This window comes from Pipistrellus kuhlii, unplaced genomic scaffold (assembly GCF_014108245.1).
Source record: "Pipistrellus kuhlii isolate mPipKuh1 unplaced genomic scaffold, mPipKuh1.p scaffold_m20_p_9, whole genome shotgun sequence".
Lineage (NCBI taxonomy): Eukaryota > Metazoa > Chordata > Mammalia > Chiroptera > Vespertilionidae > Pipistrellus > Pipistrellus kuhlii.
Genome location: NW_023425595.1, coordinates 59,584,851 through 59,609,058, shown reverse-complemented (window position 1 = coordinate 59,609,058; position 24,208 = coordinate 59,584,851). Strand labels below are relative to the sequence as shown.

Genomic DNA, 24,208 nt, shown 5'->3' with positions numbered 1-24,208 from the left:
CCCTCAAGAGAGGTGACTGGCGGCAAGAGGTGGGGCCAGCCAGTGAGGAGGTGGCAGGGGAAGGCAGGGCTGGCCAATGAGTGGGTCAGTGCTGCCTCTGATCGCCCGCCCTTCTAGTTGCCTCCCACAGGTGATGGCAGCAGGGAGCAGGGCTGGTGAGTGGGTGGCACCAGGCCAGCCAAGGCGGGTGCCAGTGGGGAGTCCCTGGTCACTCCACAGACCAGCCCTGATTGCTGGCCAGGCCTAGGGACCCTACCGATGCACGATTTCATGCATTGAACCTCTAGTATATACAAGTGTGTATATTTGATATAATTTATTCCTGTTATAGCCAAGGTTAGATGCTTATGACAACTTAAAAAAATCTTTAATAATAACATGTAAGAGCCATCCAGATTGTTGTACCACAATTTGAGAATCATTAAAATCAAGTTTTATGGTGATATTCCAGACTTGTCTCTATATCTAAGTATAAATGAAAGGATTCTGAGTTGGGAAGCAAAATCTCAGGACAGAAAAAAAAAATGCACTTCCCACCACCACCACCCCTAGTGTATTTGAAATTTTTATATACCGTGCCAGAAATCATGATGGTATAATCTTCCAAAAGCCAACAGCTTTAACAACCAAATAAAGTTATCTCGTTGTGCAGACTATTAGTGAAGAGCAATACATATATAAATATGGGTCAATGATTTTAAGGTCAGTCTCCTCAATCATGAGGGTCATATACACACACAGATGCTCATGTATTATAGTTTCTATAAAGTAGAGTATTAGTCATTAAAATACACACACTCAACCACATAATTATCAACTGACCCCAATGGTTCAAATAAAGTTAATTTGACCTGTCTATAAACCACAAACTGAAGCATATAAATGTCCAATTACCTCTAATTTGAGGTAAGCAGAATAAACCACAATTGACTATAAAGGGCATTACGAATTGATATTCTGTTTTGGTCTGTATTGATGTACTGAAATGGAGTGACCATTCAACTGAACAGAGTCCATAGAATATTTAATAATATAAAATTTACTGTCTATAACATACACAAAGCGATTTATGTGTGTATACATACACATACATACATATACACACATATGAGAAAACATGAGCACCTAAATACTTCTTTTTGGCACCCTATTCAAATGTGTTTAGAGTCTATTTTTCTCTAATTTTATATGGATAGAACATTTTACTTTGCAAGTTTTATAAGTGAAAACATTTTTTTACAAAGTATTAGAAGAAACACCCCCTGAAATAGTCATTAAAATTTTGTCTCAAATTAATCTGTATTGCATTGTCAGTTTAAAAGCAACAAGTCTGACTTGTTTTCTGAAAAATTTCTTCTTGTTCTGGGTGAATGGCTTACACGGGACACGTTTAAGATCACTCTTAATCTTAACACCCACTGCAGCCTTCTGTGGTCACGAATCAGAAGCTGGAGAGGGAGCTACATCCCAGTTTTCTCATGATCTAACCACCTTTGAAAAGTTTGCAATTATTTACGCAACATATGTTCAATGCTATTAAATTCAATATTAAGCATGGTATTGCCAACATATAAGTTTTAACAGTATCCCCTGATTTGGTCAGTCAACAAGTATTTATGAGCAAGGTACTCGATGACAAAGTGAAGTCACCATTTCTATGGGGATTATATTCCAAAGCCAGGAAGCAAGGTAAAACTCAATGTGATGAAACTACTAGATTTTTCTATCACCCATAAAGTACAATCCACATATAATCACCTAGAGTAAAGTGTGAGGACCACTAAGTTAGATAAAGAGGGAAGAAAAGGAAAACCATTATGTACATATTAGGACATTCCAACCTCTAAGATTAATTTATTAACTTCTTAGCAAATAGGATATGGGTCAAGTATTCTAAAAGCATCCCAATTATCTACAGAGTTTAATACATTGTTTTAATATCAGGGATATATAATCTCAATCTAAATTAATAAATCTGTCTGAAATTGTGATGAACAAACAAGATGAGGTTGGAGAGGAGCAACAACTTTTGGGAGCACTGGGTGTATTGGTATACCTAGTTTAGCAGAATCTTAAATGCACATGATACAACTCCCATTGTATTCTAAGGATCCTGTAAGTGACATAGCATTGACATTTTAAGATTTTAAGAATAAATATGACTGCATTTCATTGATTCTTTCAATAAATATTTATGAGCATTTACTATGTAGCAGCTATGAAGAAACTTAGTTGCTACTCTCAAGGATTTTAACAGTGAGAGAATCATTAAGTAGTATAGCAAAATAATGCATAAAATATAGTGGAATAGAAAGAAAAAAATGTCAACATCTGCTTGAAGGCTGTAGGAAAGGCTTTAAAAAAGATATAGTGCTAGCCCGCTAGCCCTAGCTGGTTTGGCTCAGTGGATAGAGTGTCAGCTTGCAGACTGAGGGGTCCTGGGTTCGATTCTGGTCAAGGGCACATGCCTGGGTTGGGGATGTGCAGGAGGCAGCCAATCAATAATTCTCTCTCATAATTGATGTTTCTATCTTTATCTTTTTCTATCTTCCTCTCTGAAATCAGTAAAAATATATTTAAAAAAAAGAGAGAGAGAGAGAGAGAGAAAGAGAGAGAGAGAGAGTGCGTGCGTGCTGGGAGAATGAAGCAGTGGAGAAGAATCTTAGGCAGAGGAACACTCCTACAAAAGTTAAGAAGTAAAGGAGAATACGGTATGTGGTATGTTTAAAGGGTCTCTGTGGATGGAAATGGTACACTGTTTTATAGTATTTCACTCATACGAAAAAATTGATTCCTGTGATTCTGGTGAGGAAATTAATACTCTGTATCTACCAATGGTTATGCAACTAACTGTTCTATTTCTTAAAGTATCTACTATAAAATGGAAGTAATTGTAGATGAGGAGAACAATTTTGTGAAAGTATTTACCTGCAATTTCTGCTTTAACTTTTAAGATTCACAAATGGGCAGAGTAGTGACTGCTTTGGAAATGAGGGGACAGTACGGTCTGATGCTTAAGTGTAAAGGCTTTAGAATGCTGTAAAGTAGATTCAAGTCTGGGCTCTGCCATAAATTAGCTATGTGGTCTGGGAAAGTTGCATAAGCTTCCTAAGCCTCAATTTCCTTATCTAAAAAAAAATAATAATAAGTGAAAATAATACTGGTTACCTCTCAGTGCTGTTTGCGAGTATTAATAAAATGGGCAAAGCCTAAATTTAATCACAGTATTTGCAACATAGTAGGCAGTTGATGAATGAAATTACTACAATTTAGCTGTGGAAATCATACCCCAAACTAATGTTGCTATTACAATTTCTATTCTAGACACACACAAAAGGACTCATCACAAAATCTTTTGGTAATTTAACTTTGATGCTATTGAAACTTTCAATATTACTTGGGTTACAGTTTTCAGTATGTGTTGAGGGCTGACTGGGAATAGTATTAATAATTTTTTGTTATTTTTAGATGTGACACTTTGAATAAAATAAAGCTAATAAAACTAAGCTACATTCAGTGCTCTTTGGCATTTCCTATATTATTATATGGGGGGTTAGGGTAGAATGAAAAACCACCCAAACACCTGGGATCTAGCCAAGTTTTGCTGTTATTGAACTGTAAGACCTTGGAAGAATCATCCATTCATCAAAGAGTCTTCATTTCTTCACATACTGAAAAATTATTTGGAATGTTAGAGTGTTCTCTTAGAAAGTTTGTACTCCAGAGTTACAGTTTAATGAGCACAGAGTTTCAGACCAGTATAATGAGAAGGTTCTGAAAATGGGTGATGGATGTGCAATAATATGACTATAATTAATGCCAATTAAATACAATTAAAGATGATTAAAATAGTATATTTTGTGCTGTGTATATTTTACCCAATAAAATATTTTTAAACATTAAGTCTGTTCTCTCTCTCTCTCTCTCTCTCTCTCTCTCTCTCTGTCTCTGTCTCTCTCTCTCTCTCGTTATTTTAGAAAAATCTTTATTAGAGCCAGGGAACAAATATCAATTCAGAATTTATTTTTTTAGAATACTAATTTTTGTAGCAAACTCTGAATTGTGAGACATTACACCTAGGAATATTTATTTCCTTGGTTCAAAATTTCCAACCAGAGCTAGCTATTGAAAACCTCTCAAATCTAGCAGGCTAACATCCAACTGCTTTATATTTACATATCCAACAATGGGAGGATAATTTCTGTAAAGAAAGTTGGACAACTGAAATGATTTCATTCTCTTATTCCCATCAGGTTCTGTATCTCTTTAAGCAATTCATTCACCCACCCAGTCATTTATTCGAATATTTATTAAGTGGTTATTATAAAGCAAACATTGGGACAGAAACACAAAGAACACGACAGAGCTGAGTGGGAAAGACAGATTCTATTCAAATAAGTTTGTAAACTATCAGAAGCTTTAACAGGAGACTGGAATAGGAGTTATAAAAGCAGGAGTCCACTGTGTCTGAGAGGGACAGAAAAACAAAGGGAGAACTCAATAAGCTGAGTCTTAAAGGCACAGCATGAATTCAAATGAAGATGATATCATGAGCAGTGTTATCCTTTTAAATCATCATGACTAGAGAAGGCCAATTCTCTGATAAGGAAACACTGAAAGTACCTTGTAAATAATCCAATATGGTTAAAAGTTCAAATTTCATGATCCCCTTCTTCCTCTTAAAGGTAGTGGGGAGGGAGGAGGAGAAAAAGAAAGAAATCACTACAATAATCTTCAAGCAAAACAAACAATAGAATTATCAAAAAATAAAATACTGTTGAAGAAAAAAAAAGAATCTAGAGGAATTCTGGTGGATGAATAAAAATACTCTTTTCAATTGATTCTGATATTGTCACTTACCTCCTCCCTCGTCCTGAGAATCCCTAAACAGAAAAGAAAAGGCACTGCCATTAAGAAGTAGGAATGTTAGTTCTCAATGTACTGTGGCCGCAATAGGAAAAAAGAAAAGAAGGTGGGACCTGTGGCAATGTCACTGATGAGGAATCCCAATGCCTGCAGCCTTTGTGACATAGGGTTCCACAGGCAGAAGAAATTCCAGGCTCTAGAACTTCTACAGCTCCCAGAGACATCAGCCCCTTGGCCTGGAAGGAAGCCAAGAGGAGAGATGGGCAGCACTCCTCCCTCTCATGAGATGACTTCTCACACTGATCATGTTACTTTACCTGAGAGCAGTTTGCCGAAACAGAAGTAGGAGTGGGTATGGAGCTGATTGGACACCCTGACTTTGAAAGAGGTGAAATGAAGACACGGGGACACAGACACACGGGGAGAAGAAGGCCACGTGAAGCTGGAGGCAGAGATTTGAGGCTTCAGGCCAAGGAACAGCAAGGATGACCACAGTCACCAAAAGCCAGAAAAGCCAGGAAGGATTCCTCCCTGGAGCCTTCAGGGAAGCATGGCCTTGTTGACAGCTGGATTGTGGACTTGTAGCCACCACAACTGTGAGAGAATACATTTTTGTTGCTGTTTTTAAAAACAATAACAACAACAACACAAAACCAACTTGTGTTTTCATCGCTAAAAAGCACATCATCTAAAAGGCAAGTAAGGAGAGCATAATGGATCTTATTTTAGTACTAAAACAAAGTATTATTTGAACAGTTTGCTTAAAGAAACCAAATGGCTCATTTAGAGCACCATTAAATATTTCAGAGTCACTAAAATAAAAATCCAATAAAAACCAGACAGGAAAAAAAATCAAGTTAAAATGTACAACTATAAAACTTCAACTTTTTAATGTATGACATAATCTTAGTAATTTTAGTATCATTTTTCCACTCCTAAAAAATAAGAATCATAAGCATCATCTGGAATATATCCAAAGCAATGCTTAATTTTCTAGTGTTAAACTGCCTCTAAGCTGTTTCCTATTCTTTGCTCCTAAAGGTTCAGTTTTATCAGCCTTATAGTCTACTTTCTTTTCAAAAGCAGCCCAGTACTGAGATGTTTCTCGGATCTATTTCCTCAAGCTTCAGACGCTGCCGCTCCTTTCTTTACATTTCTGCAAAATCCTTCCCGCCACCAGAGGCTGGTAGAGGCCCTGTGAGCATCAAATTAACATGAGGAGATGTGGCTGAATAATGAAGTGCAGCTTTACGTCCAGGATTATGTAACCTCCCGAAACCCAAAAAGCAATGTGGTCTATTGATCTCTGCTAAAACTATTTTTTTTCAGATTTCACTTTAAAATGTCTAAGTTACAAGAACACACAATATTCTGTCAGCTAAGTAAATGTCCATTGAGCAGTTCAAATATTTCTCTGCCTGCTTTGATACCAACAAGGCCTCTATCTCCCAAGTCAGTACATGTTGAGTATCCGGAGAAATCTTACGATTTTCAACTTCATGTTTCTCTCCTCCTGACAGTACATAAAACATATTCTAGGCAGAGCTTAGTTGCATTTTATTCCTATGAGGTGTGTTCCAACTTTATTTTAGTGTACGCAGACTTTAAAGCAATTTTCTTAGGAATATTTTCTATGTAGGGAAGTGATAACTACCAACCACCATTTCTAAAATTTCTTGGAATTATAGATAATTACATTAACCTCTATTCAAAAACTTTTTTCCGATGAAAAAAAATGTTCTGTATCATATGTTCCTCTTAATAAACACACTTGCTGACAAAAGCACAAAACAGGCAGAAAGAAAGCTATGTTCGTCCCTTTCTCACACTTTCAGTTTCTATAAACTAGTTTCTTAAACTAACTATAAGAAGGTAATACTAAAGCACCACTGGAAATCTTGTAGTTCAGTGACTGAAGGATGCTCTAGAATAAAGCTGACCAAAGGGCCTCAGAAGGCACAACATCAAACACAAAATGATTCTGTTTAAACATATTAAAGGGAGGATAAAGTTTACTCTAAAACTGCCACATCCATTATTTAAAACACAGACACACACACACACACACACACACACACACACACACACACAACAGGAAACCTGATCATTCACATCAATATTTCTTCTTAGACATCACAGAACTTTGGGCCATCACTGCTTTACAGAGTCCCTCCAAATGACATCTTCTGGGTCTGTTTCCAAAGAGACACCTGAAAAGCCACGAAGGCCTTCACACCCTCTGTCACTTTCATTTGCAAAGATGCTCAGTGTAAAAAGGCCAATCCTGGGATCCGTCAGTAGGCTGCAGTCCTTAGTGTCTCAGGGAACACCTGAGTCTTGGCTACTAACTACCCATGCACTCATCCCTTTGTTAACATCCCCTTTCTGAGGGCTGCCATCTCTGAGCACTCAGACAAGGCTGTGAACTGGAGGCAGCTCGGCCATTCAGAGAGATGCTAAAGCACAGCCTTTGTCACTGAAAGCTCTGGACTGAGCAGCAAAGCCGCGTCAGCTACAGAGCCTCTTCTTGTTTCCGATATAGCCATTGGTGGTTATACAGAAGGAAATGAGTTGTCCTTTGACAATAAATTCCTCCCCCTTTCTTAAATGTCAGAAAACAAACAAACATGACAAATGGGGGAGGGGGTGAAGTGTAAAGGGCTTGGCTTGGCTGGGGGAGGTCACATTAGGTATCTGCCCCAGTGGAAAAAGCAAACTGCTCGCCTTTTCAGCTTTCTGTCTGTGTATTTCCCGCCTGGCACACTATCAAAACTAAATACATACACCAATTTATGAGTAAACAAACGAAGACGCACAAGAGGCCAGCTCAAGGGGAAGAGCAATTTCTTACAGCTTAAATACTATGAAAAATCAAGTATATAGTATCAACAATTATAACAATAAAGCGTACTTAGTAATATGCACAAATTTGCATGAATACACACAAAGGAAATAGAGTAACAGGGCTTTCTTCTGGTCCAGTGTATAACTTTCATTTTACAACTTTATATGCAGAAATGAGAGCTTCTTAGTGAAATGAATAAGTATGTTCTTATGTGAACATACAATATTCATTCATAAATATCAAGAACTTTCATTAGATTTAAGATTTTCTTCTAAACTTAAATTTTCTCACTATAGCCCTAAGATCTAATTTCCATGCCATGACAGTTCATGCCTGCATTTTAAGCTTGTGCAGAATTCACCACCTGATTTAGCAGTCAGGCTGCACACGCTGTAGCTTCGTCCTTAAGCACCTTTGAAGACAGAGTGATATTTAAGACTGAATATAAGCAGGCTTTTCATCCCCCGCCGGGCAGTAATTGTCTCTCACTTCAGAACTATCACATGAGCCATCATCTCTCTAAATGCTATGGCCAGCATGAAAAAAAAAAAAATGACAAAGGACATTATGGTCTTACTCAAGGGAGTCAGATCTTTGCTGACTGCCAAGGAGAAAGCATGGCCAATCAGGCACAGCACAAAGGGAGCATGAGAAATGACATATATTACTGGGCCTGGTTCTAGGAAATCATTTCTCCTAAATGTCCTCGGAATGCAGAAGCTGAGCCTTTCTCGGTGTCTAACACACCAGATAAAAATTACTGCTGCACGTGAGTGGCGTTTACTATTATACATATATACTTGCAGGAAATTGCTAACAGAACATACAGTGAAGGTAGGATACACAGAGTGAGCTGTTCCCTAAATTCTAGGAGTTGAATTGTAGCAACCAATACTATCAGTTATTTATTATCAGATTGGGTTCATGTAGGCTGCTTAGCAAGTCTAAGATGATATAGTTAAAACTCCTATCAGGCCTGGCCCACAGAGTCAGCCATCTGCTATATTCAACAGGCACAATGTATAATGGAAAAAAAGGCTGTGGAGTAGCAGGGCAAAGGCCAATCAACAAATTATCTTGGGCATTTTCGTCCCACATCAGAGGAAACAAATTAGTATGAGAAAGTCACAGGCACACAGACTTCAATCCAATTTGACTGTCATGATGCATAAATAAACATAAAAGGCAGATGGGAAAGAAGAGTATTTAAATTCCATTCAGTGTTACAAACACTTTCTCATTAAAATATAAACACTTACCTTTGCTTGCCTCTTATTGGCCTCTCTTCTGGCTTCCTTTTCTTTCAATCTTTTCTCCTACAAGAAGAGTGGGAAAATGAGTGATATACTTCCATCTATTAGGTGTAAATCAGACTGCACATTCATAACAGGTTTTTTTAAAAAAAATTCAAATGATTACTGAATACTTATGAGATTTGCATACATATTCATAATCATTAAGTATGTGTCAAACAGAACTAGTATCAAATCCCATTTCTACCACTTACTATGCAATTTTGAGCAACTTATTTATATTCTATAACTTTAATTTTCTCATCTAAACATGGAGACAATGGAAGAACATATTTCATAAAACTGGTATAAGAATTACAAAAAATAATATACATACATGTTTAGCACAATTAGGGATATATGACTAGTACACAATCAATGTTAGCTATTAAAATAAAAAGAAGGTAAAAATATAATATTGACTACTTCACTTTTCCTCTATCTAAACAGAATTTATAAGGATATGAATCTTCATCTCTGGAGTTCTTAGAAAAGTGGCAATATTTCCTCAAACAAAAAACAATAAAAGACTGTTCTCATAAAGCATGATATTTCATTGAATTGCATTGTAATTTCCTCATTAGTTGTTCAATGATCAAAAACTTGTCAGAAAATACACTAACATTTTTTAAATAATAAAAAATAAATATGCACAAGATTAAAATTCAAAGCAACAAACTGAGCCATCTAAAGTTAAAAAGAATTTTGTTTTAAATAAAAAACACTTTTCCTCTTCAAGAATGAAGTGTTAACATAATAAAAAGATTATTTTCAATCCAAAGTTTATAGCTAACAATTTAGATTTTTTTAAATTTTCTTTGCATGAAGTAATATGAAACTGCAAGCATGATTCACTATTATATTAAACAGCCATTAACATGAGAATTAACAAGTTTTCCTAATCTGAATACACCATCATATCTGCTTTACTATTCATGGCTTTCTCTGGATTTAAAAGCTAATTCTAACACACTCTGAACAGACCTGAGGTTGCTCTGTTGCTTACAGCATGGAGAAGGACAGACAATTGCTACTAACCACCATATCTAGGTTTTAGACTTCTTTACGACAAAGTGAGAACATAAATGTTGAAAGTCTCAAAGAAGAGGGGAGTTCACAGAGCTCAGAGATTCACTTTCTATAGCTTCAGACTACACAACAAAAAATCTAAATTCTAATTGAAACTAACAAGAATTCAAATTCAAATGGCAGCAGTAAATGTGTCACACCCGTAATGGATAATGTTAAAATATGATTTTCTGTGATTAGTATTCTTTCTCTACCCCAGTTTTGGAGAAAATGGGTGTTACATTGAGACTTCCAAATAAAACATACAACTAAAAGGGTAGGTAAAACTTAAAACAATGTGCAATTAATTATACAGAGGAACATGCTAAAGATTACTTGAGAGTTCCATGCTAAAGATTACTTGAGAGTTCCAAACCAGGGTCAGAGGAAAAGGAAAGATGAAGAAACAAAAACCCAGATTTTGACTTTTTCAAAGAGCTAACTTAGTGACAGTGACTGATCTCAAACCTGGATCTTCTTATGCCAAGTCTAGAGCTTTTTTCCAATATATTCTAATAAAAATTTAAAAGTTGGAGTTTAAAAACTTTAACAGATGTGACTTTAATAACAAAAGAAAATAAGAACTGGGATTATTTTAACAAATAGCCAATTAATGCAGTAGTTATTATCATACTCTATCCCTGAACTGGTTCTTTGAAGAGCTTGTGAGTGTTGTTCTGCCACTAAAGTAAAACCGTCTCAATGTTTCCTCAGTTTGTAGGAAAAGAAAAGGTAATAGGTGGCAGTTTCTAAACATTTGCTCCCAAATTTTCCATTAAAATTGTCAATTACTGATTTTCTATAAACATTAACAGACAACAATAAAAATAAGAAGTAGCAAAATAAGAAGTAACTAAAGGAAAGAATCAAAAAGAATTGATCATAATTATGCTTAGTTTGAGAGATGGCTTTAGTTTGTGGATGCATGTATTTGTAATTTTATCTCTTCTCTTTCACACACACACCATTTTATTCTATCTTCTACAAAAAAAAAATAATTTTTATATCTTAGGAAATAAAATTAAGTAGAGCAGTGTTCTATGTTCTTCTACAAAGACCACAAGGACATTCAAGCGTTGAGCTGCTTAAACTAATTTTAAAACTACAGCCATAAAAAATCATCAAATAACTGGAAAGTAATAAGTTGTACTTTTATAAAAATATATCTGCCCATTAGCACATTATTACTACTGTTATTTTCTTACTAACAGTAATAGTTCTGAATTATTAAGTATCACCAGTGTGCTAGGCATTTTACATACACTTTTAAATCTGTTAAAACTTTAAGCATTGGCCAGTGTGCTCAATGGTTAGAGCATTGGCCCCAGCACCAAAGGGTCTCAGATTCAATTTCTGGTCAAAAGCACATACTTGGGTTGAAGATTCAATCTCCAGCCCTAGTCAGGGTGCATGTGGGAGGCAACCAATCAATCTGTATCTCTCATATTGATGTGTCTCTCACATATTCTCTCACTCTCTCGCTCTCTCTCTCCCCCCCCTCCCTTCCACTCGCTCTAAAAACAAATCAATGAAGCCTGGCCAATGTGGCTCAATGATGGAACATAAGCCTATGAATCAGTAGGCCACAGTTCGATTCCTGGTCAGCACATGTTAGGGTTGCAGGCTAGATCCCCAATGTGGGGCATGAAGGAGGCAGCCAATCAATGATTCTCACTCATCAGTGAAGTCTGTCTCTCTCTCTCTCCCTTTCTCTCTGAAGTCAATAAAAAAAAATTATATATATATATATATATATATATATATATATATATATATATATATAAATACACACACACACATACATATACATATACATACATATATATATATTTATATATAGTGTGTATACACACACACACACACACACATATATATTTAAAAATAATAAATCAATCAAAAAATATGCTTAGGTAAAGATTAACAACAATAAAAAAAACTTTGAGAGGTATTATCATTCCCATGTTATAGATGGAAAATTGAAGATCAAGCTTAGTAAATAACTTGTCTGTTGTCACTCAGCCAGTAAGTGATGGACATGAGACTAAAACCTGGTCTATGGAGCCAAAGTCCTCTACTCCCTCACCTATACTCCTTTTCCTCAATTAGAAAGTTTGTTTAACTCCGTAGGTGCATAGTGATTTTATCTTGTTGATATGTTTTAGATAAATGTTGCATTTCCTTTTATTATTAATAATGGTCTGTTACCATATTGGTCTTTTCATCCTTATAGCATTTTTCCGCTAGCATTTTGTAGACATTATTTAATTCATTTTTGCCCATCTTAACAGATAATCATGTTTAATGCTCACACAGATTTTTGTTGTAATTATTCAATAGCTGGCCTTCTCCTAACACACAAGAATGTTTGAAAATGGCACTTCAATGTTCCAAATAACCTCAATATGTTCACATCAGAAAAACCATTTCTATAAAAGTAAACATAAGCTTATTCTTCAGCTTTTCGTCTAGCCAATTTAATCACAGCACATAAAAAATCATATTGACAATTTTCCACTACTACTAAACTCCATTGTTATTTATTATAGTCAGTAAAGAATATTTCAAATTTTAGATTTCAATTGGCTACCAAAATTCAGATATGCATGTCAATGGGACAATTCTTTCTTTGTGAGATTTATGCCACAAGCCTTAGACAGATTAGAGATATCTATGAAGCTCAAGAACAAGAAAAAAAAATAAACTTTTAATACTGGGTGAAACAAAATTAGAAAAACGTACATTATCTTTAAAAGCCATGTTAACAGTCTGAGAAAAGGCCAGAGTAAAAAGTAGTCTTTAAACAGAGAAGAACAGAAAAGTAGAATTATGATAATCCAAAATTTGGGAAATAAATATTAGAAAGAATGATTTTCCTCTCTAGATTGCAGCAGGAAAATGTATTTTTAAAAAGTAAGCATATGAATTATGGCTGCTATAATGATAAAAGGTTGGAGTACAATTACTTGAGGTGAAAATATAATTGAAGTTTATTAGATTCAATAACTGAGGTTTCCTCCCACCCGCCTTAATTTTATGTAATTCAAATACTTTAAATCCTTTAGTTTTCTATTTCATTCTTGAGGATAGATTAGTACCAAAAGCTATTTTATGCCACACAAAAAGAAGGCAACATTTTATCTTTAGTTCTGCCATGCTTCAAATGATTAAGTATAAGAGCATGAAATTCGTAATAAAATAAAAATTAAACAGGACAGGAGAACAGAAAAATCACATTTCAAGCTACAAATACTCCCTTTATAGATGTTATTATACTTCTTTTGGCGTCTCAAATACTATAGTCCTTACCTTCAAGAAAAGAAAGTGCCATGAAATATGACTTTCATCAACAGTCAGGACTATGTATTTAAATAATTTTTATTCTGTCAATCTTGGAAATTCGTAGATTTGAAAATACAACTCATATTTCAGGAGGTGGTAGAAGCATAACGTATTTGAATGAGTCTTGGGCAACTTCGCCAATGTGATAAGGAACTAGGTTCCCAGCTGTCACAGAGAAGGAGGGAACGCCTGTCCTCATTTCAGTATTATCGGAACCTCTTTTTCAGGAAAGAAAATTGGTCAAAGAGAGTGAGTAAAAGAAGGATTACAAAGACTTTATTGGCTCTGAAGATGCCTCCGCCCCTCCAAAACAAAAAAAATCATAAATCTAAAACCCTCCCAGGAACTTAGAACACAACAAGGTTCTCTGATTTGTTACCTATTCATTTAAACATTATAAAAAAATTGGTCTTCAATATACAAATCTGTTAACAACTATAACAAGGATATGAAGACAAGGAAAAAAATTTACATGGAAACACTGATTCACTAATTAATTCTTTCAAATATTGAAGTATTTGCTGAGCAACTATGCATCAGGTCCCATGGCAGGCTCTGAGAACACAGAAATGGGCAAAACAAACTCAGTCTTTGTAGTCTATGAACTAATCTTGTCAGACCCCTTAATTCCATTAGTACCAAACTCTACTCTTGCTCCCTAACCCCAGTCTCAGTTATCCATCAATTTAACAACCACTGCACCTCTCAAACACCATGTCCTGTTTAAAAATATAAGGTCGGTAGCCCTGGATGGTACTTGTCAGTGGTTAGAGCATCAGCGTTAGCCCAGGAACCTAAGGGTTTAAGGTTCAATTCCAGTCAAGGGCATGTACCTCGATTGCAGGTTCCCTCCCCAGTCCTGGTTGGGGCACATGTGGGGAGGCAATCAATTGTCTCTCACATCCTCACATCGATGTTTCTCTCTCTTCCTCCCTCTCACTTTCTCCCCTTCCCTCCCTCCCTTCCACTCTCTCTCTAAAAAGGAAGGAGGGAAGGAGGGAAGGAAGGAAGGAGGGAGGGAGGGAGGGAGGGAGGGAGGGAGGGAGGGAGGGAGGGAGGGAGGGAGGGAGGGAGGGAGGGAGGGAGGGAGGGAGGGAGGGAGGGAGGGAGGGAGGGAGGAAGGAAGGATGGATCAATGGAAGAAATATCCTTAGGTGAGGATTAACAATGGCAACAAAAAATAATTCCATAAAACAAAAAAACTTATAATAATAAAAGCAGGGATAATAAACAGCTCAAAGACTTGCCACAGAGTTGAAAATCTATGCAATTTTGAATACTTGTCTCATTTTATAGCTGTAATGAAGAAGGGCTCAAGTACTAAGACGTTGAACGAGTGAGGATCACAAGATGCTCTAAGCTCATGAGAATAAGAACAGAAACCTCCCATGCAGACATTTCCAAATTCTAAGCAAAGGTTCTGTAGTAACAGGCCAGCTCCTTTTTTATAACAGACCTGGCTGGGATGGTAAGTAGGAGGAACTGAAAGTGCAAGGGGGATAGCACTTCTCTTTTCCTTCCATGTAAATAAGCTCCCCCCACCCTTTATTGATTAAGGTATTACATGTGTCCTTATCCTCCATCCCCCCCCACAACCTCCACTCATTCCCTCACCCTCTGATGTCTCCGATTGGTTAGGCTTATATGCATGCATACAAGTCCTTTGGTTGATCTCTCCCCCTTACTCCTACCCTCCCCTACCTTCCCTCTGAGGTTTGATGGTCTGATCAGTGCTTCTGTCTCTGGATCTGTTTTTGTTCATCGGTTTATGTTGTTCATTATATTCCAAAATGAGTGAGATTATGTGATATTTATCTTTCTCTGACTGGCTTATTTCATATAAAGTCCACTTTAGAATTAAGTCTTAGATGCTTAGTCCCTTACCCTCATGATGATATTTCTGACATTATTAAAATTTCATAACACCATATAAGGCAGACCAAACTCTGACAATGCCTTAGACTCCTCAAGGGCCACAACTACTTAAAAATGGATTCTGGTACTAGTAACTAAATATCTATGCAATGAACATTCAGGAAAGGTAATATTAATATGGGGTCCTAAACTATAAACTATCAACCACAAATTTTTTATTATTTGCCATGGAAACATGAATAATTTCCATCATTTATCATTCCTCTTCAAACTTATCCTCCACATTTTTTATTCACTGCTTCAGAGTTATCCTGTTGTAAGAAAATGCTTGATATCAACTTTGAGATAGACAGGAACATTGCTAAATAGCAAAATCAAAGTCAGTACAGTAACAAAAACCTTAGTAAGAGTCCCAAAGCTTCTATTTATAAGCTGTGAGAGCATTAGAAAAATTATTTGACCCTTCCAAGCCTAAATTTTATCATCTGCAAAGTGAGATAAGCTCACTTACTTCAGAAGTTAATTTTTTTGAGTTTTTAATAAATCTTATTGTTAAGATTATTATACAATTGTTCCTTCCCCTCCCCCCCAATAGCTCCCTACACACAGTTCCTACCCCACCCTCTGCCCTTATCCCGCCCACTTTCCTCATCCATAGGTGTACAATTTTTGTCCAGTTTCTTCCCACACCCCCCATACTCCTGTCCCAAGAATTGTCAGTCCACTCCCTTTCTATGCCTGTGATTCTATAATATTCACCAGTTTATTCTGTCCATCAGATTTTTTATTCACTTCATTTTTAGGTTCACTTGTTGATAGATATGTATTTGTTCTTCATAGTTTTTATCTTTACCTTTTTCTTCTTCCTCTTCTTAAAGAATACCTTTCAGCATTTCATATAATACTGGTATAATACTGGTTTGGCGGTGATGAACTCCTTTAGCTTTTTTTTTTTTAATCTATGAAGCTCTTTATCTGACCTTCAATTCTGAATGATAGCTTTGCTAGGTAGAGTAATCTTGGTTGTAGTTTCTCACTATTCATCACTTTGAATATTTCTTGCCACTCCCTTCAGGCCTGCATAGTTTCTGTTGAGAAATCAGCTGACAGTCGTATGGGTGCTCCCTTGTAGATAACTAAATATTTTTTTCTTGCTGCTTTTAATAGTCTCTCTTTGTCTTTTGCTCTTGGGATTTTAATTATGATGTGTCTTGGTGTGGTCCTCTGTGGATTCCTTTTGTTCGGACTTATAAGTCTATTTCTTTCACCAGGTGAGGCAAGTTTTCTGTCATTATTTCTTCAAATAGATTTTCAGTATCTTGCTCTCTTTCTTCTTCTGGCACCCTCATAATTCAGATGTTGGTATGCTTGAAGTTGTCCCAAAGGCTCCTTACATTAGCTTGATATTTTGGGATCCTTTTTTCTTTTTGCTTTTCTGGTTGAGTGTTTTTTAATTCTTTGTATTTCAAATCTTTGACTTGATTCTTGTGATCCTCTAGTTTGCTGTTGGATCTCTATATATTATTTTTTATTTCAGTCAGTATATGTTTAATTTCTAATTGGTCCTTTTATATATTCTCAAGGGCATCTCTAAATTTATTGGCCTTTTCTAGAACATTCTTGAAAAACCTTATAGCCGTGGTTTTGAACTCTGTATCTGGTCGATTGCATTCCTCCATTTCTTTCATTTGTGACCTGCTTCTTTGTCTCCGCATTTTGGCTGCTTCCCTGAGTTGATAGAGTGGCTTTGTGTGCTAGGTGTCTTATAGGGCCCACTGGCTCAGTCTCCCCTGAGGTAGACACTCTTGGTGCACCCCTTTGTGGACTGTGCACAGTCTTGTTGTAGTTAAGACTTGATTGTTGCTGGTATCACTGGGAGGAATTAAATTCCAGGCCAACTAACTGTGAGAATCAGCTGTGTCTACGCTGGGACAACTTCTGTGCTAGAAACACCCTTATGAGAAAAGACTTGCAAAAGCCTCTGTGCTCAGCTTGGATGGGGCAGAGTCTCAGGGTGTAGCAGACAGCAATGGCTTCCCGTCAGCTCTGTCCTAAGAGACCCTGGGGTCTCAGTGTCCCGCGGCCCTCTAGTTTTGCCTGCTGCCAGACAGTCCAGTTTCTTCCCAAAAGAGTCTGGGTCCCCAGAGTCTTGCCCAGAACTGAAGTTCAGAGCAGTTGGGAGCTTTTGTCTCCCTCCTGCTTGAGAAAGCCAGCCGTGTACTCAGTTGCCAGCCCTCTCCGCTCGCGAGCCTTTGTACCTCTGCCTTCTGCAGCTCCTCTGAGTCTCAGTGTGCTTTTCTCTTTCCTTCTAGTTGTAGAATTTCCACTCAGCCAGCCTTCCTGTGGCTCTGGATAATGTCTGTTTTGTCTTTTATTTTTATTTTTTTATTATTTTTTAAAATATATTTTATTGATTTTATGCAGAGAGGAAGGGAGAGAGATAGAAAGTTAGAAACATCAATGAGAGAGAGTCATCAATCAGCTGCCTCTTGCACACCCCCCACCGGAGATGTGCCCACAACCAAGGTACATGCCCTTGACCAGAATCGAACCCGGGACCCTTCAGTCCCCAAGCCGACGCTCTATCCATTGAGCCAAACCGGTCCCGGCTGTTTTGTCTTTTAATTGTAGTTTTGAAATTGTTGTGTGAGGCAGCAGTTTCAGAGTTTACCTATGCCGCCATCTTATTTTCTCCTCAGAAGTTAATTTTTAACATATATTGTATAAACACACACACACACACACACACACACACACACACACACACACAGCATTTAGTGCAGGGCCCAAGTAACTAACTGCTACCACTTGTTATTGTTAATGTTCTTATTACTACTATTCCTAAGATACCTAATTACTGCTCCCTCCCCCTTCTTGACTACCATATAGATTATGTTTAAGTTACCTAGATTACATGCCAACTAAATTTTGTGTCAACAAGACAGATTTTTTTAAAAGTTCCTTTACTTCTTTGCTAACAACCTAATATTCATGTTACTAATAAATGGAATCCAAAGCAATGTGTGCCCTCTCTCAGAGCAGTCCAGAGTCACATCTTGAGACATGGCTGTGTTGCCAAAACACACAATCCAAAGTGGATTGAGTTCTCAACATAAATGTCAAGGGAATTAAAGAAAACTATGTAATAAATTGTTTCTTGACTCTCAGCTATTAATGCAGATATCATCACCCTGAACACAAGTAATATTTCATAACTAAGAACAATGACATATACCACAGAGCAGACTTTCATTCCATTAAATTAAAAACCTTTCAGTAATGTGATTCATGACCCATCTTTCACAGTTCTGACTGAATTACCGAAAACAATGTTTTCATACAAAACAATGTTTTTGCCATTATGATTAACTAATGACTTAATATGCAAAATTGTGCTATAGTTTTTACTTCTGATGAACAGTTTCAAGAGGTTCAACAGGGAAAATACTAATAGGTCTAGTGAAGTACAGTTACTTCTGAATTGCCAGGGGAAGCTAAAAACCGGAATGGTCTCAGAAGAAAATAATGCCTTATGAAGAGAAATAAAACTGCTAACTACACAAAGCAGTTGCAAAAGGGCCCCTGAAGTTCACCAGGTATGTAGCTAGGAGTTCCAATAAGCAGGCAGATAAGCTTCTACTCCCAGTGATTCTGTAATTTTTGTGTTATTGTTTTGGGTTTTTGTTTTTGTTTGCTATAAACTAGTTAAACATTCTTACTGCTCACTTTCTAAATCTTTAGGAGAAAGATATTTACTGGAGTCACAATACATACTACAGGGCTTTCAGAATTTGGTAGATGAAAATATGAGTCAAGAACAGATGTAATAGCATGGAGGAAAAGAGGTAGAAAAAAAAGGATAGCTGAATCCTACATTACAAAAACTGATTCAAAACTATGGAGAAGAGGCTGTTAATTTTCAACAGCAGGAGCAAACAACTACTTTCAAACAAAATTACTAACAATAAATACACTTACATATTAAATATCTTATCCTTTTAAACCAAAAAAATATACTGATGAAATAGTCAAAATACTGAAGGAATACTCCTAAGTTTATGAAAACTTCCAAAATTGGCACAACAAATAGGAAAATAAATAAAAATAAAATTGACACATTTTTTAAAATGTAGTATGTTTCAAATATAGAATTATAGATTTTTACAGTTTTCTTTTCACATGTAAAATTAGTTCAGGCACATTCCTTATTCATAATTTTGTGTTAAAAGTTTCTTTACCTTTTCTGTCTTCATAAAGTAAAGTTTATTCCTAGGCCCTAAAGTTAGTATTTCAAGTATTTTTTAGGGACACAAAATTCTTCTCCATATACTTTCATAAAAGTAACAAATTAGAAGTGATAGCTTTAAGGAAAATATAATTACAGTTTCCCAAGGTAAAATCTTATGCTAGAATAACTAAGAATTGTGATTATAGTAAGTAATATACTTAATTAGGAAAAAAACACAAAATTAAAACCAATATCATGTTCAGTTAAATTAAGATAATAATTAAAAATTAATCTGTGTGGTATTATTAATATATTTAGTTTTTGAAGTAAAAGTTAGTAACCAATACTTGCAAATACTTTCATATGGATAAATTACTGATAAAAAAAATACCAAGAAATTAATCATATTTGTGTCAACAAGCATTTACAATAAAATTGAATATAGAGGCCCTGGCCAAGTAACTCCATTGGTTAGAGTGTTGTCCTAATATTCCAAGGTTGCGGGTTTGATCCCTGATCAAGTCACACACAAGAATCAACCAATGAATGGATAAATGGAACAACAACAAATTGAGGTTAGTCTCTCTCTGTCTCTCTCTGTCTCTCTCTCTTTCTCTCTTTCCCTTCCCTCACTTTATCTCTCTAAAATCAATACCAAATAAAAATTTAAAAAAATTAAAAATTGAATATAGAGAAGACTACTTTATAGTTATTCCCTTGTACGTTTTTCAGGCAACATATTTTCAACCTCCAATATGGAAGGCATGCCATGATCACTTTGTGCAAAAATATACCTATTTTATATAAAATAAACTTTGCTTTGTTAAAAAAAAAAAAAAAAGGCCTTCGTATTTCTTTTACTGCTGGCTATAATTTAAAAAAAAGTATAAAATGTTCTTATGCCCAATCTTCCCTTAAACAAATGCTCAAAGTAGACCACGAGCTGAAACATAAGTACCGTATTTTTCGGACCATAAGACGCACCGGACCATAAGACGCACCAGTTTTTAGAGAAGGGAAATGAAGAAAAAAAGATTCTGAAACAAATAGTGTCCTAAAATATTTTATGTGCAGTAAAACCCAACATCACAGTCATAAACACATGTAATCAACCCTGTAAAGTAAACAGCAGCATTTAGAACCATTTTAGAGCCGGGCAAGCACACAGAGACCACACAGAGCCCGGCAAGTAAAAAAACTTTTTTTAAAAAGTATATGTGTAGGCTATATTTGGACCATAAGACGCAGGGACTTTTTCCCCCACTTCTGGGGGGAAAAAAGTGCGTCTTATGGTCCGAAAATACGGTATTAGTATTATTAAATATTTTAGTAACAAATATTAATGCCAAATTTCCATGTAAAGTACTATCCTATAAACAGCAGGAAATGTTTAGTTCTCTCAGTAACATAAATATCCAGCAATGGCAACCAGTACATTTCAGGTTCATTAGTTCTATTTCTGAAATGATTTTCTTACAGTTCATTTCTATCCCTGAAGCTAACTCCAATATCTACTTTTTTTTATTCATCAAATGCTACTGTGAAGCTGCATCAGACCTGAAAGAAATGAGAACTGCTGCTCTTTTAAAAGAAATTTCTCCTGGGCGATTAAATGATTACAAGGTCAAATAGGAGTCAAAAACTATAAGGACCCTGCTCAGGATACAGTTAATAAAGGCTTCATCAAAAGGACTGAACGTTCTTTACTACAGAACTTAATATTATAGCAGTGACTCTTGGTTATGATGTTGTATTCCCCTGACTTCATGCACTGTCTCAGGAGCATGCTGCAGAACTCCCTTTAAAAATGTAAATTTCTTTTTATTTCATTAACTGACTCATTTGTGTAGCAAAATGGAAATTAAGTAGTGTGAAAGGAGAGCAACATCAGGAGTAATCAGAATGGAATAACCCATTTCAAGATAAGAGAAAACTGCCCAGTTTAAAGCCAACGGGGCACATGCTTATATAGTAGCACTCTCTCTTACAAGATTTTCTTTTTTTTTTTAATATAGTAAGTTTAATCTTATATGCATTACCAAATCATTGCAATGGGGGGAAAATGTAACCATTAAGTTGAAGCTTAACACAACACTAATGTTGCTCAAGTGGGTGACTGGTGAAACACACTGTGGTACATCCATTACATGAAACACTACTCAGTAATAGAAAGGATAGAGTCCTAATTCCCACAGTGACTTGGATGAACTGACAGAGAATTACCTGAGTGAAAAAAGCCAATCCCTGAAGGCTGCATACTACCTAGTTTCACTTATGCAACATTCCTAAAGTGACAAACTATAGCAATGGAGCCCATGGGATCTCTGCAGGACTTCTAATGACCACATATGCAACTGCAATTATCCCAAAACTAAAACTTTAAAAAAAAGCATATCTGGCTACACTCTCAAAAACCAATCAGTATACAGAGCTAGTACCAATCAAAAGAAGAAGAAATAAATAAAAGGACAAAATAGCCACCAAAAAAGAAGTGTCAGAGAAAACAATAACGTGGTATGATTATTAATGAATATGTAATGGTATTTAGATATATATAGGGACATATTAAATTTCTCTCAGTGTTAATTCATGATGGAAAAGCTTACCCGATGCTTTGCCTTAATTTTCTTTCTATATTCTTCTTTGTCAAATTTGTCCTCTTCTTGAAGCCTTTCCTTTGCTTTATCCAAATCGATACCACCAGTGTCATCCTCTTCCTCAGTGTCCTTCAAGACAGACTTCTGCACCTGTGGCCACTGCTGAACCAACTGTGGAAAAGATTCAGGAAAAGATTCAGTATGGGACGGGGGACAGGGAGCATCAGCAGAAAACCATTTCCCTTTGTATAAGGATTTTGAACCGGTGCATATGCACACTCTCTGCCTTACTAACTATATGTTTTAAACTTTCTAACAAATGTCATCATTAAAGTGAGCAAAGCCACAGAAGACTGTCCCAAGTGGGAAAAAGCAATGCCACCATAACCCAATGAAGGGCAGACTGGAGGAAACCTCATAAATTAATGTGGAGGAGCAGTAGTCGCCTCGGGTCATTTCAAGCAGTGTTCTCAGTATGCTCTAGGTAAGCGGTCGCTAACCTTTGAGACCTCAGGGACCACCAGTGGTCCACGGACCACCGGTTGGTGACCACTGCTCTAGTCCACTAACTCAGTTCTGAATGTGCATAGGCCACAGCCAGGCTGCCTGAGAGCCTGCTCCCACCAGCACTGGGGCCCCTCCAACACCTCTCTCACTGAACTGGCTTGCTTTATGTTCCTGGTTTTCTCACTAGAATTTATCTCCTCGAGTACAATTATATGTCTTGTTCATGTATTCTTAGAGCCCAACACAGTATCTGGCACACTTCAGTTGCTCAAAATTGATCAACTGATCACATCTCGGCTGGTACCACACATAAAAACTGAAATAACTAAGTGAAAAGGAGAAAATTAGTCTGCTCAGATCGGCATGACTTTACACATAGAATGTATGGCTAGGAACAAGGTGACATAGAAGTCAGGGCACTGATCTGGGAGTTGGGAGACCTGGCTTCATATCCTTAGCCCACTGTACAATCCTGAATAAATTATTTAATCTCTGGGCATCTGTGGCCTTGTCTGAAAAATAAGGTTTGACTCAACAATATTACAGGCCTAACACTTCAAAACTAGACAATTTAGACAACGAATGATTCTTTTATTTTACCTACAAATAGTTACTAAGTAGCTGCCATTGTTTCTTAAAGACTGCTAATTAACTGGCAGGCAAGTGGAAGTTGTAGGCACACAGATCACAGGTATTAACTTCTCCTCTCCCTCTTATCACCACCAGTCATTCTTCAAGATGAGATTCCTACAGCCTCAACCTTTGGCAACAAATGTACTGCATGAGCAGCATTGCTAGCCATTACTCACACTGAATGAAGAAGCAGTGAGAGAAATCAGCTCTGACAGTAAGAATGCCATCCATTGCTCTTCCCTTTTTTTGTCAGTGAAAAAAGTCCATCCCTCTGTGGATCGCACCAATAGCAGCATTTCTTTCAGAGTTTTGGATCAGAATTTTTAATGTGGCTCACAGCTACACAGAGCTCCTATCAGCAATATGTTTACAATGAAATTTTATAGTTAAAGATTTATCCACCTAGGAGCCAACTGGTATAATCTGTGCAGTTAAACTTATTAACACAGTAAGGAATCTCTTTATGCTAACAGCACTAATCCTGTTTTACCCTAAGTATCTGGTGTAATACAACTACAGTATGACTTGGCCTGCTACTCAGGTGCTGACCTCTTTTAGTAATTTCATGATAAGATTTCATTACTTATTTATATAGCCTTCCTCTGCAACTACCAACAACTTTGAATTGCACTTCATTTTGTTAATTTTTATATGACTCATACACCATTTCACTCCATATTATTAGTGCAAACCCAGACTTCGGAAATAAAATCCCCTCCCCCTGCCCCAAACATCCAAATCTTTCTTAACTTGAAAATATATGTTACTGGATATAGACTGCTTAGGCATCACTTATATTAATAATGATGAAATAGCTGATGTAATATACTACAGTTGGAATAAAAAGCTATTATTTTATTGGGGTATCAGACAATGGTTCATTCATCCAATAAACTTATTTTGAGGGCCTACTGTATGTTAAACACTGTTCTAGGTGCTGAGGACAGAGTAGTGAGAA

At 36.5% G+C, this 24,208-nt stretch overlaps 1 protein-coding gene across 2 annotated transcripts in view; it reads right to left on the bottom strand.

Annotated features, from left to right (window-relative positions):
* DDX10 (DEAD-box helicase 10) overlaps nucleotides 1–24,208 on the bottom strand; it is a 202,553-nt gene that overhangs the window by 59,350 nt on the left and 118,995 nt on the right. For both annotated transcript variants that reach the window (XM_036426967.2, XM_036426966.2), the window contains exons 15-16: nucleotides 22,120–22,281; nucleotides 8,971–9,027 (exon numbers count right to left, since the gene is read on the bottom strand). In XM_036426967.2, the coding sequence (XP_036282860.1) occupies nucleotides 8,971–9,027; nucleotides 22,120–22,281 (219 nt within the window). The remainder of the gene's footprint in view (nucleotides 1–8,970; nucleotides 9,028–22,119; nucleotides 22,282–24,208) is intronic.